Source organism: Taeniopygia guttata, chromosome 4 (genome assembly GCF_048771995.1).
Source record: "Taeniopygia guttata chromosome 4, bTaeGut7.mat, whole genome shotgun sequence".
In the NCBI taxonomy this organism is placed as follows: domain Eukaryota; kingdom Metazoa; phylum Chordata; class Aves; order Passeriformes; family Estrildidae; genus Taeniopygia; species Taeniopygia guttata.
Genome location: NC_133028.1, coordinates 57,607,444 through 57,621,680, shown reverse-complemented (window position 1 = coordinate 57,621,680; position 14,237 = coordinate 57,607,444). Strand labels below are relative to the sequence as shown.

General features: G+C 37.4%; 1 protein-coding gene across 1 annotated transcript in view; it reads right to left on the bottom strand.

The window, feature by feature from the left end:
• HHIP (hedgehog interacting protein) overlaps positions 1-14,237 on the bottom strand; it is a 68,281-nt gene that overhangs the window by 19,464 nt on the left and 34,580 nt on the right. Inside the window, exon 5 of the mRNA XM_002188937.7 lies at positions 5-156. Within this exon, the coding sequence (XP_002188973.5) occupies positions 5-156 (152 nt within the window). The remainder of the gene's footprint in view (positions 1-4; positions 157-14,237) is intronic.

Genomic DNA, 14,237 nt, shown 5'->3' with positions numbered 1-14,237 from the left:
ATACCTGGATACTGTGTACTCTACGACCCTAAGGATGTGGTCATGAGGTCCAATAGCCCACCGTTCTTGGTTGGTGGTATAAGACGCATACAGCTTTCCATTTTTCTTGTAATTGGGGTGGAATGCAAGGCTTAACAGTCCTCTTTCATCTCCTCCCTGCAGTCAAATGAAAAACACAAAGAATTGTGAAGTTAATTATGTTCTTTATTGTGTTTCAGCTGGAACCCAAAAAAAAAAAAAAAAGCTTCTTTCTTGTGGATAATCTTTGCCCAAACTCTTTTATTTCTTTCCTGACTACTGCACAAAAAGGATAATAAAACATTTCACTTTGGGGAAGTCTTTAAGAGTTAGAACAAGACAATTGCCCTATGTAGTTATCTATGCACAGGTCTGTTACGCCACTTTTGTGGAGTGATTTGTGTATGTAATCTTTGGGAAGCCATGAAGACAAGTTTAAGTGCTCTGAAGGATTCTTTGCTGGGTTACTAGGTTGCTTGTAATTCGTAGAAGACGAATAAAAAGGTCTATAATCAGCAGTCACTTCTAATCCAAGTATCCAAAACCTAAAACACAGTGCTGGCTGCCAACTCCCACTGTCTTGGCAATATGTTTAGAAAACAGTTAAATTGCTTGTGTAATATGTAAACCTTTGTTTTACCCTGGAGGCAGCAACATCAGTTGTCACAACTATGGTGGTCTGTTCATCATAGCTGGTGTACTGTAGGTAATAAGCAGCCTTGGTCTGTGTGCAGAGAAACCATAGTTTTACATGTGGTCCCTCACTGGATAGGTTTTTTGTTGGTTTGTTGGGTTTTTTTTTAATATAAATAGAAAATTCTCAGAACAACTTGCTTTTGTTATTATGTTTGCCATGAAGATTAGTACAGTTATATGTAAAGCATCCAATCCATGTAATGTACTGTGACAATGCAAATACCCTGTCAACTTAAATAGAAGGCTATTTTCTTTTTGGCTACTAAAAAGCTTCTAAAATTGTATGTACTATTACTCTGCCTAAAACAGTATTTGTATAAATGAAGAATAAAACTTAGATTAATTGTTGCTCTTGACGCAATACAGGGAGCGAAGCTGAGGCACGGAAATAAACACAGCACATAGTTAATAATTCAAATTCAATTAATATATGTGATTATTCACAAGGTGATAGATATTTTGGGGTTTGACTCAGGACTTGCCAGCCCTTCAAAACTAGAACCAGTGACTCTGCTGTAGATTCAAGTGCTCCAGCTCTGCACCCATAAGGAGACGTTTTGCAACTCTAACCACACCCAAGATAAATAACTATGAAATTTGAAATTATAAGAGAGAATGAAGCTTTAAAATGTATTTGCACTTCAGAGTGATGGATGGGCCTGTCTTCCTGTTGAAAGTCATCCCACAAAGGGCCTAATTGGGAAAGTGCACAGCTTTAATTTATTTTAATTCAACATGATTGCCATACTTCCTTTTTAGTCACAACCACCAAAGAGAAACCTGAGTCAGAAATGGAGATGTAAATAGGTCGAGAGATTTCCATACAAACAGATTTGTACAATGAAATCTGGATCCTGCTAATTTAGAGGCAGACAAAATTTGCTAGTTTGTTTGCTAGAAAAATGTAGTTTCAGGGGTTATCAGAGAGGTTAGTTTTGAAAGTCTAGTTAGAGCTGCCAAATCAGTTGCAGTCATCATGGATGAAGGGACTGCCAATCCAGCTCTTTCTCCCTTATGAGCCAAAAATAATTCTGCAGCCAAGCCTGAACTGATTGTAGATATTATTGTTTGAGTTTCTAAGAGCTTTGACCAAGTTGCACTGATAAAGTCTGAAGCAAAGGGAGGCAAATCAGTTGCTTTGGGAACAGGAAACCATATTTCAAAGATTCCTGAGGAATGATTCTATCTGTTGTGCCCAGACAAAGACAGTCCTATTTCTTCTCCTGAGAGATGAGTTCAACTCATTTAAGGGCCCAGGAATGTCAGTGAGTCACACTAAGTCTGCCATGCAAGGTGAGTTATTGAAAGTATTAGTAAGAAAAGATCTTTCTGTTACTGAGCTGAAGATTTTATTTAGTGCTTGATGCCATGGCAGCCGTCTTAGTGTGAAAGTGAAGTTGTTGAAAGCGTAAACAGGTGAAAATTAAATTAAGAGCTTTTAATGAAGTACACATGAAGCAAGAATTTGAAAAATGAATGAAATACAGGACTTGCAAGGACTATGGCAAGTTGCATTCATAGGATCAGGCCAGGACTTTGACTCATTGCTGTCTTACATGATTGTTAGAGAGCAGTGTATCACTTTGTAGATTGCTTCTATTGCTTCTTGAAAAGTCACACTGCTGTTTTTCAAAGTCAGATAGACACATTTCATTCTAAAAAATCTATTTACTCATGCAGTTAATAAAACCTCTGTGAATATCCCTCCAAGATACTGAAATCAGTGCAGCATCAAGCCATTAGTTGGCTCATGTTCAACTAGAAATCCAGATGAGTTTTTCTATATTTTGTTTTCCTGGTTTTGGAAATTGATTCTTCATGTGTATTTTCAACTTTATTACTAACTGGCAAACCTGTTGTTCCCAACCAAATCCCTGCCATAACTTCCATGGCTTTTAAAATGCCCTCTATGTACCTGAAAGTGTATAGTTTTCTGTAGTGTTGTCTCATATGCTGTGCGGTAAATGGAGAGATATCCAGAAAATCCCTCAGCAGTAGTAATTTTAGTGCAATCAAAGAGAATAATTATGGAAAAAAATCTCTGACTTTCTCTATGTAATATTCCTCACTTTTATTTTTTTATCAATGGACTTTTGATGTGAAACCAGCATCCCAGGCTTTACAGACTTTCCTGTGTCAAACAGCTGTATCTTTTTCTTGTCAGCTTAAAAGGTTATTGATATCCTTTTCTTTGAAAGTTTCCCTTTAGATGAAACCAGCACCAACAAACTGTAGATGACAAAGCAGCTTATATGGGATTCTGCACTACAGAATTTGATGGAATAACCATTAATATTTGTCAGTTGTATGAGGAAGGGCAAGAAGAATGAGACAAATCTTTGTATTCCATTGGGATGTCTGTTGAAGACAAAGAATGATGGTTGGCTGAAATGAGTATTAATTACTTAAACATACTGTGGACTGGGGCCAATGTGAAATTTGTGTCGTAACTAAATCTGGCAGCTCTCACTTTCGATGTCTGCCTGTGCTGCTCTGCAGCTTGAACGTCCCCTGTCCTGTTCGTGGCTGTGACACCTTCTGCACCAATACTAGACTTTTTTCCAAAACTGATTTCCTTGGGCCAGGAACCTTGGACCTTTAAACCCCAGTTTGGTCTAGTTTAAGACCACAGCCGTGAAAAGAATTTAATCAGAATTCCATAAAGTCAGTACAAAGCCAAGTAAACATTAAAACAAAGTGTTTCTTTATTTTTCATTTTTAAAGGGCTGTTTAGCTACATTACGTCAGTTCTGAAAGTATATTGCAGCAGTATGAGTTCTCAGCTGAAGGATATTTTTGATACTTCTTTTTGTGTTGTAATTTCTGCTATAATGTATTTACACTTGTGAAAATGTTAAACAAGTACACAAAATGATCCACTTTGTATTTTGACCTAACACTAAGAGAAGTAACTTGCCTGTGAATACTGAATGTGAGGCATGTGAATACTGGATTTTTATAGAATGGTGCTATTTTCACGTAACCACTCCTTAGAAGTGGGCTCTGCTTCCAATTTGCGTGCTTTCAAATGTACTCTGGTATACCTCTGGTATTATAGACAGAAGTTTTATTATATTATTACGATATTATACTTTTTCTGTAATACAGAAACATATGCTGCACTTATTTTTAAGACATGCTGCCATTTAATTATGTCAATATATGTGTTATTACATATAGTAAATACAGAGAAATACACAGGAATGCTTTAACTGGTATTTTAAATTATTTAATTTAGAAGAGATCATATTGTAAGTATGACCCTTAATTACGTATCCTTAGTAGCAATTAATGCTAGTAAGCAAAACCAGACGTGACCATTTATTTCCATTACTCTGTGTGGCTTAACAGTAAACAATGTAGGTAGCATATTCCAAGTTTTCCCTTAAAATTGATTTTGAAATGCTTATATACTTATAAGGCTTATAATACTTATCAAATAATGGTATTTATACTTTATAACTTTATTTATAACAGTACTAATATGGTGGGTGTATATATACATATATATATATATGGGGTGTATAATGGTATTTATACTTGACTTTTTTGTCTGGACAAACTGACTCTCATGTTGGAATGGAGTAACAACCTTTTTAAAAAGCGGTTGTGCGTAAAATATGCAAATTCAACACTCATTATTTTAACTCTAACTATGTTTTTTTTCATCTATTCTTATAGCGCAAATGCTGGGTAAGTTGTTGAAGTAATATAATCACCTTTAATTTAGTTTATTTCCTATATAATAAATAGCATAACCAATCTGCCTTACCAAGTGTTTGATCTTGTGGAGTTTTATTTGTAAAAAACATGGGTGAAGGGTAAAATCTCTTATCAGGCAGCACCATCTGAACTCTTCAGAACGAGATGCAGGAGGGCTGAAGATCAGTGTCAGGTATTCTTCTCAGTGGGAAGTGTTTGCTTAATTGCCATGCTTCGGAAATTTGGCCCCAGCACAGGACAGAAACGTGACTCCAGCAGAAGCAGAAGCCTGCCAAGGTCTGCTGCAGGGGTACACCCTGCCCTTCAAGCTTGCACCACCTACTCTGAGCTCCACAAGAGGGAACTGCCCCTGACTGCTGGAAATACAGCAAACACGGAATTAAAGGAGCAGAAGTTGTCTGGGCTGCAGGCAGGCTGCAGGAGCAGAGCTCCTATGACACCTCTTGGGTGTTGAGGACTCCAGTGCTTTGCTATCTGTGGGGCCTGAGGCCTCTGGCAAGGGAAGAATTTGTAACATAAGACATTTACCTTAGGGTAATTACACACTGATGTCATGGCTCAGTATGGTCTACATACTAGACCCTATCTCCAAAGCATTTCCTTTTTCCTCTTGTGTTGTAGCGCTTCACTTTTTTCCTTCTTTCTAAAGGGCTTTGCAGTTATCTAAGGATTTTTTAAAAAATATTTTCATTATTTTGTACTAATTTCAACAAATGCACTATTTTAACACTTGACTTTAAAATAACTTTAGGTACAGAAATGCCTTACAATTAAATTTATACATGAGAAATACTTAAAAGGACTGTACTCTGGCTTGGAATTTAAACATAAAACCTACTGAAGCTAGAGATCTTTTTATTCAGTTAGGTGCAGGGCAGGATTTAGCTTAAAATGGCCAAAGTGCATCCATCACAAAGTTTTCTGTTCTGATGTTTAACAGCACTAGAACTTAAAGCCTATTTTTTTTTCTTACTTCTGTTGCAGCAAAGACAAAATTTTGACATGGGGGGGATCATTTTTTCTTTTCCTTACCTTCACAGTCCTTTGAAGATACCAGTCACTAAATGCAGGACCTTTCACTTCTAGTCCTAGTCCTCTGTACTTATTTTTTTAATTCCTCAACTCCAGATTTTGCTGTTCTGCTGGGCAAGTCTTTAGTTTAATCCAAATGACAATCCTCGTCCCCTGATAATACAATTCTTTCTTCCCGTCCTCCTAAAGAAAGTACATGAAACTTATAAATGCAGATGCCAACCCAACACAAACCCACAGCTTGCCTCCTTCACACTCTTCTGGTACAGCAGGAATCCTGCTTTCCCACCTCTCCCAGTTATTGGTTGGGAGCAGCTGAAAGCTTTGAGACTGCCCAGAGCCAGCCAATAATTGAGAGGCAGAGTGATACCGGGCTACTAGTGTGCTTGCAAGGAGGTGGCCATGAGCCCATGTGAGGTCTGCATCTGGACTGAGAAACTTTATGTACTGCAGTGCTTTAGGAGAATTGGAATAACAGAAGACAGTGGAAATCAGTCCCGGAAGAGGGAGATTCAAATAAAGACCAGATGATTATTGCATTCAGTAAAGCTGGCTCAGGAAGGCGTGAATTACACACTTTCCTGCACCACAGAGGCCTCTTGAGCTGTAAGCAGCATTTATCCTCTGGGAACACAGGTGGTGATTCCACCTCTGTCCCCAGCTGGATTTACTTTCAAGGAAGCTTTACATTCCACCAGCAACTCAGTGAGTGGTTCACCAGCGGAGGCCACTATGGGAAGGTAAAAAATAAGTATGCTCCTTCTCAGTTCTCTGGCATGCCTCCACTTTCTGGTCTTTTATTTATTTATTTGACATATCTGCTCTCCTACACTTTTCCTCTTCATCATTCTTCCACAACAGACTGTCTTTCCCTGACAGGTTTTCTGCAGCATTGGTTTGAGGTCTATTGTGCTGGAAAATTAGCCTTCCAGGAAAGTAGAGAAAGCTTCCTTCCAGTGGATGAGAATGGAGTAAGTGTTCAGAAATTTACTGACCATGAAAATTCTTCATTAATAGGGGAGAATAGACTTGATGACCTTTATATTTTTTCCTCTTCCTTTCTGTTGCTTTGAAGCTTTACCCACCTTTCCATACCACTTCTGTGATAAAGGCAAATTTTACAACTCTTTCAGTAGGCAGTCCAATAAAACTGGCTCAGAACAGACTATGTTTCATTAAGATTCACAAATACATGACACAATGACAAGACACCAATAATCCTTTTTCCCAGTCACTAAAACTGGGGCTTTACCTCTTCCAATTAAGAATGACTTTTTAAAACTTACATCCTATTTTGATGCTGACTTTATTTTTCTGTAAACACACAAAAAATACAAATTAATCTTCTTAGTGACTTGCTGTTCTACCAATGCTCTAATTTTACTATGATATTTTCAGCCATCTCTTCTGGTTTTCTCATGCTCTCTTTCCCTCACTATGTACATAAAACTTATCTTTATTTTTTCAGTAGCATGTTCAATACAATTTTTCATTTTGTTTAAAATACAAATTAATGGCAGAGAGTTGTCAAAAGACTCTAAGATTTACAATTCAATACATAAGTTGCTTTTTTTATGGCATGACATTTCAGCCAATCACTGCTTTCATTTTTGTCCTTCCTATGGATAAAAACATGCTAAGGAAAAATAAAAATCCTCAAAAAAGTCTACAGCACTTTAAATGAACTATAAGACTTCTTTTCTGCTGAGAGGGGGGAAAAAAAAGGACGTATAGTGACACAGAGTAAATTTGACAGTGCTTTATGTAAAATGAATGAACCTACAACAAATTCTATACTCTGATAATCAAAAACAAATTCATGCTGTTTTACCGTGACCACTTTATATGGAAATTTAGGGATATAATTCAGAACAGAATAACAGTAATTATCATACTCTCTGCATTAAATTAAAACCAGAAGTGTTGATCTGTCTAATTGTAGGCATTAAAAATAACTAGTTTCAAAAAAGAGGCATGCAAATGGGAATATGCCATGATGACATTACTCTTACAAACAATTCTGCCTTTCTCCTTTGGCTCCCAGTGCTGAACTGTCACCTATTAGAGCAAGTATTTGCTTTTTCTGGTTGCGAGAGGAACAGTACATTCACATGAGCTATGCACTTAAATATTGTGGGGCTGAGAGAGAACATAGGAAACCACAGCCAGCTTGAAGGAAAAAAGATTTAGATTTCCCCTTAGATTGGTCTCTGTGTCCTTAATGTTGTCTGCATGCTAATGGATATTAAAACTTGCTCAGCAAGTGCCAAAAGTTGCTAGCAGTCTGCATCTTGCAAAAGAAATGGTTAAAAGAATTTTAAAAACCACCCCTTCAACAGGATACCTTTTGCCAGAGATTAATAAAGGGTAGAGGCACTTCATTCACTCAGTTTTTAATTTCTTTGCCAAGTATTACCATGATAATCAACATAACCTGGATTAAACTGTGGCCTTCATGAGCTCTGTCATGGTTTTGAGAGAAGAGTGGCTTATCAAATGGCTTATCAAAATGATGCTCATCTTTGCTGTAAATATAAAGGTAATCTTCTCAATTGAAGGTTATTTCTTAAGCAAATTTCTCGCTTTAGTCAGTAAGGCTCTGAAGATAGGCTTTAAAGTGATTTCAGCAAGATATTTCAAATCTCCTTCAGTTCTTATTGTAAGAAACTGGAAAATTGCATTATCGGAATGGATTTCAGTAGGGGAGTGGGAGACAATCTGAGGGATAGAAGTTCAAGTAGCATAAAAAACACAGGAGAGAGACAGAAAGGGTAAAAAAGGGTTTACTGCAATTGGTGCTTATATAGCACCTATGATCTTGTCTGAGGTTCTCTCCTGAGGGCAGAGATCCATGTAGAACGTGAGGCTTTGCCTGCAGGCCCTGAAAGATGGGAACATGTCACTATTTTCAGCTGCCAAAAAATGTGTGTGCAAATCCTAGCAATAAAGCAAATGCTATTCTGCTCTCTAATATCCAAAGAACTTTTAGACTCTGAAATTTGGATTCATGGAGAGGCATATTTCAGCCTCTATTTAGCATCAGAATTCAGCAGAGTTTTGATAGTAACATGTCATATCTTCAAAGCAAATGCTGGTTGCATGTGTTGCTGGTTTTCTCAGTAATTATTAAGCTAAATAGGCAAAGTCAGACTTTGTATTTAGAAGCTCTGTAAATGCTCTTCAAGATTTTACCAGTAGACATACAACAGCACTACTGGATGCAGGCTAGGCCACTCTGCTATGTCTTCTTACTCCAGTATTGAAATTGTTTATGCCTACATTCTTTGGACATTCAGCCATTCCAAAAAGCAAATAGTCTTGTCTTATTGGCACAAATGCAAACAGAAAATGTCCAGTATCTGCTACTGAGTTTTAAGCTTCCACATGTGAGTGTGAGCATTGGAACTGTATTTGTTATCTAAAATCAAACTCCTTGAAATATAAGGACTGCACTTTTTGGAGTCCTGGTACAAATGCATCCAGAAATAATCCAATAAAGGCTACGATGGCATTTTTTTCAACAAAAATCATGCATGTGCATCATGTTTGTACCTGGGTCAGAAACACATTTAAGCGTTAAACCCTCACATTTCTGAAAAGGTACTGCATGGCAGCTGGGAAGAAAAATGCGTTTGCATTCTCTGATACTGCCCAAGGATTTTTCTTCCCAGTTCTTTGCCAGTCCCATCAACCTTGCAGTGCCCCAGGAGCTGAGCAGCCCAAGGGCAGAAAGCAGTTAGCAACTTACCTACACTGCTGCAGTTAAGCTTGGCTTTAAATACTGCCTTAAGTGACCAAATTATTTTAGTTCTTTCAAGAAGTCTTAAGAAATATATGTATTTTGCCTGAAAATGAGGCGTAAATAAATCCAGGGATATCCAGATTTTTTCCACAGAACACCAGACAGTTTTGCAAACACCAGAGGAAGCGAAAATAATCAAGAATTTTTTGTGGATCCCTCATATAGGTCTTGTCTTTACCTCTCAACTAAAATAGTGAGAAAAAATACTAATATTTTGAAGAGAGACGTGAATATTTTTATGAAATGTGCCAAGTGGAAAAACCAGGGTGGTGGAGGATATACGGTTTGCTCTCCATGACTAGAATCTGTATATAAGAGGAGAATGATGGCAATCCACAGCCGTGTTGACAATTCAGACATGCAGGAAATACCCTTGTAGGAAACTAATACCATCTGGGTTTGGCCCAGGATGTGTGAATGAGAAATATGTTTCTTGTTGAGAATGCAAAGATAGTTTTGGACATTGCAAAGAAGGAATGTGTTAAGCATGCTCAGCTATAAAAATGAAATAGGGTGAGGCACTGCATGCATATGGAATAATTGGAGGAATATGTTTGTGTGTGTCAATAGCTAATGCAGACATAGAACTTCAGAACTCATTTGTCTTAAGACAACCAGTAAATTACTATGAAAAATGTCTTCAGTACAAAAGGCTGGAAGCTCTCTGAGTAAAGACAGCTTTGGAAAATGCTGATTTGTCCAAGGCCCTGATCTCCCTGATGGAAGGGGAGGTTTGCTTGTCACACATGTTGTATTTGGGGGGCAAAAAGTGAAATAGTTCTGAAATTCTTGAAACATCCAGTTCTAATACGTGTAAAAGTCGGAATTTGGATTATTGCAATGAGTTGTTTTGAGTTTAGAAATTAGTTTTAGTTAAAAGAATGTCAACACTGAAATGAAATATTTCATTTGGCCCTTTCTGAGAACCTTTCAGTCCACACTTGGTGAGAGTATGTCTTCAAAATCTCAGAATATTCTCACTCCTCTCTATCCTGTTCTGGCATTAACTGTCTGAGATTTTAGTGTCTGTTCTTGGCATAGGAAGGCTCTCTGGTTTCTAATGAAGCCATTGCCAGCATTCTGAGGTTCCTAAGATTCGCTGCCTGCGGGATGGATTTTTGCCTCTCCCTTGACACCGTCATCTACTTGTGAAAGCCCCAGCAGTGCTGATTTTTCTGTTATTTGTGAGGATAATGAATGCCTTGCATGGATAGGAAAAAGTTCCAGACTCACTTTTTGGTCCACATTTGCCTTCTGCTTCAGACTAGCCTTGAGTACTATCATCCTTCCTCTAAGTTCAGGCTCTAAATGTTCTTTTTGAAGAAAATTATTGAGAAAATAAAAGGTTTGCTAGGCTTTCATGTCTGTCAAGATTCTGGATTTACCCTGTTCCAGGCTCAAAGACACTAATTTTACAAATTACCTGTTTCTTAACTGAGCAATGCTCATACAATGATAGTAAAATGGCTGTTATTGTATCTTGGTCCTAGTTTGGTTTTCAGCAGATTTTTAAAGTATCTGATTCCTCACTGTTAAACACTCCTGGACATATTAATTTAACATGTATTAATTGTTTTAGTGCTGACCCAGAAGTCTGAATGCAAAAAAGGGAAAAAATAATTTTCATTATTTTATTTTCAATTCTTTTTTAGTAGGCATTGAACTTGCATAGCACCTGAGACCTTTAGACAGGATGACTAAAATCTACTGAACCAAATGTTACTAAGACCCTGAAGGCACACCATTGGTTATCTTTGATTGATGGGCAACCTGTGCCAGTGTTTCTTCACCCTCACAGTCAAGAATTTCTTCCTCATATCCAATCTAAACCTGCCCTCCTCCTTTGCCAGGCTGGACACACAAAGCACTGCTTTCACTTGCATCTCTTGCGGAACGTGCACATCTGCCTTGCACATCTGCCTCTCAGGGGAGGATTTATGACTGTGCAGGGCTTGGATTTTCCAGGCTGTTTATGCTGATGTGTTATGCACATATTCACTACATACACTTGCATCCAGCATTTAGACAAATACAGTTTTCCTTGGCCTTGTAGGTTAAATTCTCATCAAATATAATTGGTTTTGTAGCCCAAAAAGTGGAACATGAGTGGATATAAATAGTGCACACATGCTTGATTTGCATATCTTAAGGCTTAAATAAATGGTCTTTGAACTAACTATCTAGAAGGATTTATTTTATAGTAAAGAATAAACTAATGTTGTTATACCTGCAACATTCAATTCCACTGTTGGGGGAAAAGGGTTTTGAAAACTGCACTCCACGTATGTGCCCTGTGTATTTTTAAAGAACTCATTAAACTATGGTTGTACTACGTATTTTAAATATTGACATTTCTGAGTGGGGTTTAATTTTTATTCTGCCAAGTGGTGTAAATTCCTGTTTTGGATTCTGAAGATTTCAGTGGAGGTGGAAGACCACTAATAATTTCTTCTTGTTCATGCAACTTATATTGACTTGCAAATTTTAACTTGAGGCAGACCTTTTCTGTTGATGCTGATAATGCTGCTTTGAGTATAAACCAAACTCTTTTGGAATTGTAAAGAGTAAAATTTCCTCTAAGTAATGGCAATGATCATTACCTTAATATAAAATTTTGTTTCATAAGGCTCTAATTCAGCAAGTATTTAGGCACATACCCAAAGTCCACTGATTTTTTTTTTTTCTAGTGCAAAAAAGGATAACATGAGGCAGCCAATTCTCTCCACTTCAGCATTTACTTGATTTTTGGCGTCAGTAAATGAGATCTGATACAATGTTGATGAGGCGATTTATCAATCAAAAATGCTTCTGATTGAGGAGGAAAAATTTACTGGGAAAAAAAGGAGAATTTTCTCTTAATTAATATTACCCTGAGATTTCATAAAGATTATTTTATGGTCTGTAGCTAACGTGGTGGTTATGCATTATCTTCACATCATTATAATGTAACATAACACTGGTATCCTTGACTTTATTAGCCAGGCTTCATTGGTATCTGACATTATATATTTCCTATTATAAATCTAAATAAGAACTTACACTGACCTGCATTAGACCAAACATTAAACAATTTACTAAGATTACAACCTTAGAAAAAAAAAAAAAGAAAAAAGTCTTTTAGACCACCAAGAAACAACCATAAATTTAAGGAAATATGAGGTTTCCACCATGTGACTTCCCCTGCAGAGTTATGCAACAGACTGCTGTTACTTAAAGGTCATACATAAAAAATTTGTGGTACATTTTTTAAGAGATTTACGATGTTTCTATTTATACAACTTATATGTCAACAATTTAAAGGCATAGTATACTAAAATAACAAATTAAACTCTAATCCCTTTGAATCCTTGAAAAAATAGAATGCTTTAACATTAAGTCATATATAAAAGAGGTTTAATAAATGTATCTATATTAACTGATGTGGTATGTGTGATGTAATAATTAGCTGTTTATTATCTATTACACATCATTTACTCATTTTTATCTTGAAAATCTTGCAAATGGGGGTGGTTAGGGGAGCATTCCTTGGAGCACAGGCCATTACATGGTGGTGTAGCTCTCTTAAGAATTGCTCTGCTAATCAGTCTCAGAACTAACTTTCCTTTTGTGCTGAGCTGAATGATGCCATTGATATGACCTAGACCTTTTGGTTTTGGATATCTTTGAACTCACATACACATCATTTATGGAAGATGTTGCTGGATTTTCTGGAAGTAAAAATTTGTAATGCTGTATGACAGTACCAAGCTGTAGTTATTTGCTGAACTTTATTTGCTTTGCACTGGAATGAAATAAGAGCAGTTACTCACTCAGCATTGCTAAGGCAAGAGGGTGACAAACACTGAGAGGGGGCAATTTCTCAAAAGTTTTACCAGTGGGACTTTTAGCTCAGCCATGGGAGTCACATTGTGAACCTTGCCTTTGCACACCTAATGTCAATATATCTACGTGGGAATTGAGACTGACAATGTTGACACTTTATGCCAGAAGTCAGAGCCAAATAGGCAGATCTGGCAGGGATTATTGATGCTAAATTCATCCTTGAATTTTGCATATTAAATTAATTCATTAATATGATGGCTCCATTGGAGTACAGCATTAAAGTACCATGGAGTGTGTAAGCACTGTGACACCATAAATATTAATTTCACATGAAAACAAGTCTTCACAGATAAACAAACGTCCTAATATGTATAACATCTATGAACATGCTGAACCATAAACACATTATAAGACCATTGCCTTTGAGGTCAACCATAAACACAGTGCTGAATGGGGCAAGAGCATTTGGAGAAAGATACTAATATGGTCATGGAGATTTGTGGTGTTGTGGCCTAATCTTGTCTTCACTAAAGAACCCAGGAATGCAGTCTGGTGGTACTAAGTTCCTAAAAATAGGGAGGGGAATTCTCCACAATTCTCTGGCTTGCTGTGCCACCCACCAGGTTTTAGTTGTGGAGTCCCTGCTGACTTGAATAATCGTATCTCATCCCTTGATGACCCTCACAGTACTCCCGTAGGGATGCCCTTTGTCTGGACTTGAAGAATGTTCCTTGCCTTGCCGTGGGAGACACTGTTTTATTGGTTTGTGTCCTTGGCTGCTGCTGCCTCTGGCTCTGAAGATAACAGAGTGCCTGAGCAGCCCTGCAGAGCTGGAGCTGATCCTCTAAGAGGTGCTCAGCAAAATTACTCAACACTTTGCAAAAAGTACTTATGCAACCTGCATTGCCAGGTTTCTTGCTGTAAAATAGAACTCCATGGGTTCTGTGGATTTTGGATGTTTCCAAAGTTGTGGCACCCTGTGATTTGTCTTTGCTGACTGCAGGAACGTATCGCTATTCCTAAGCTGGTCATCACCCCTTCATCAGCATAATTCATTCCCAGAGTAAGAAACTGTTGTAAAGAAATTAGCTACAACTTTTCCAGCAGAGTTATAGGTTTGTAGGCCAACCCAAGCAGCAATTAA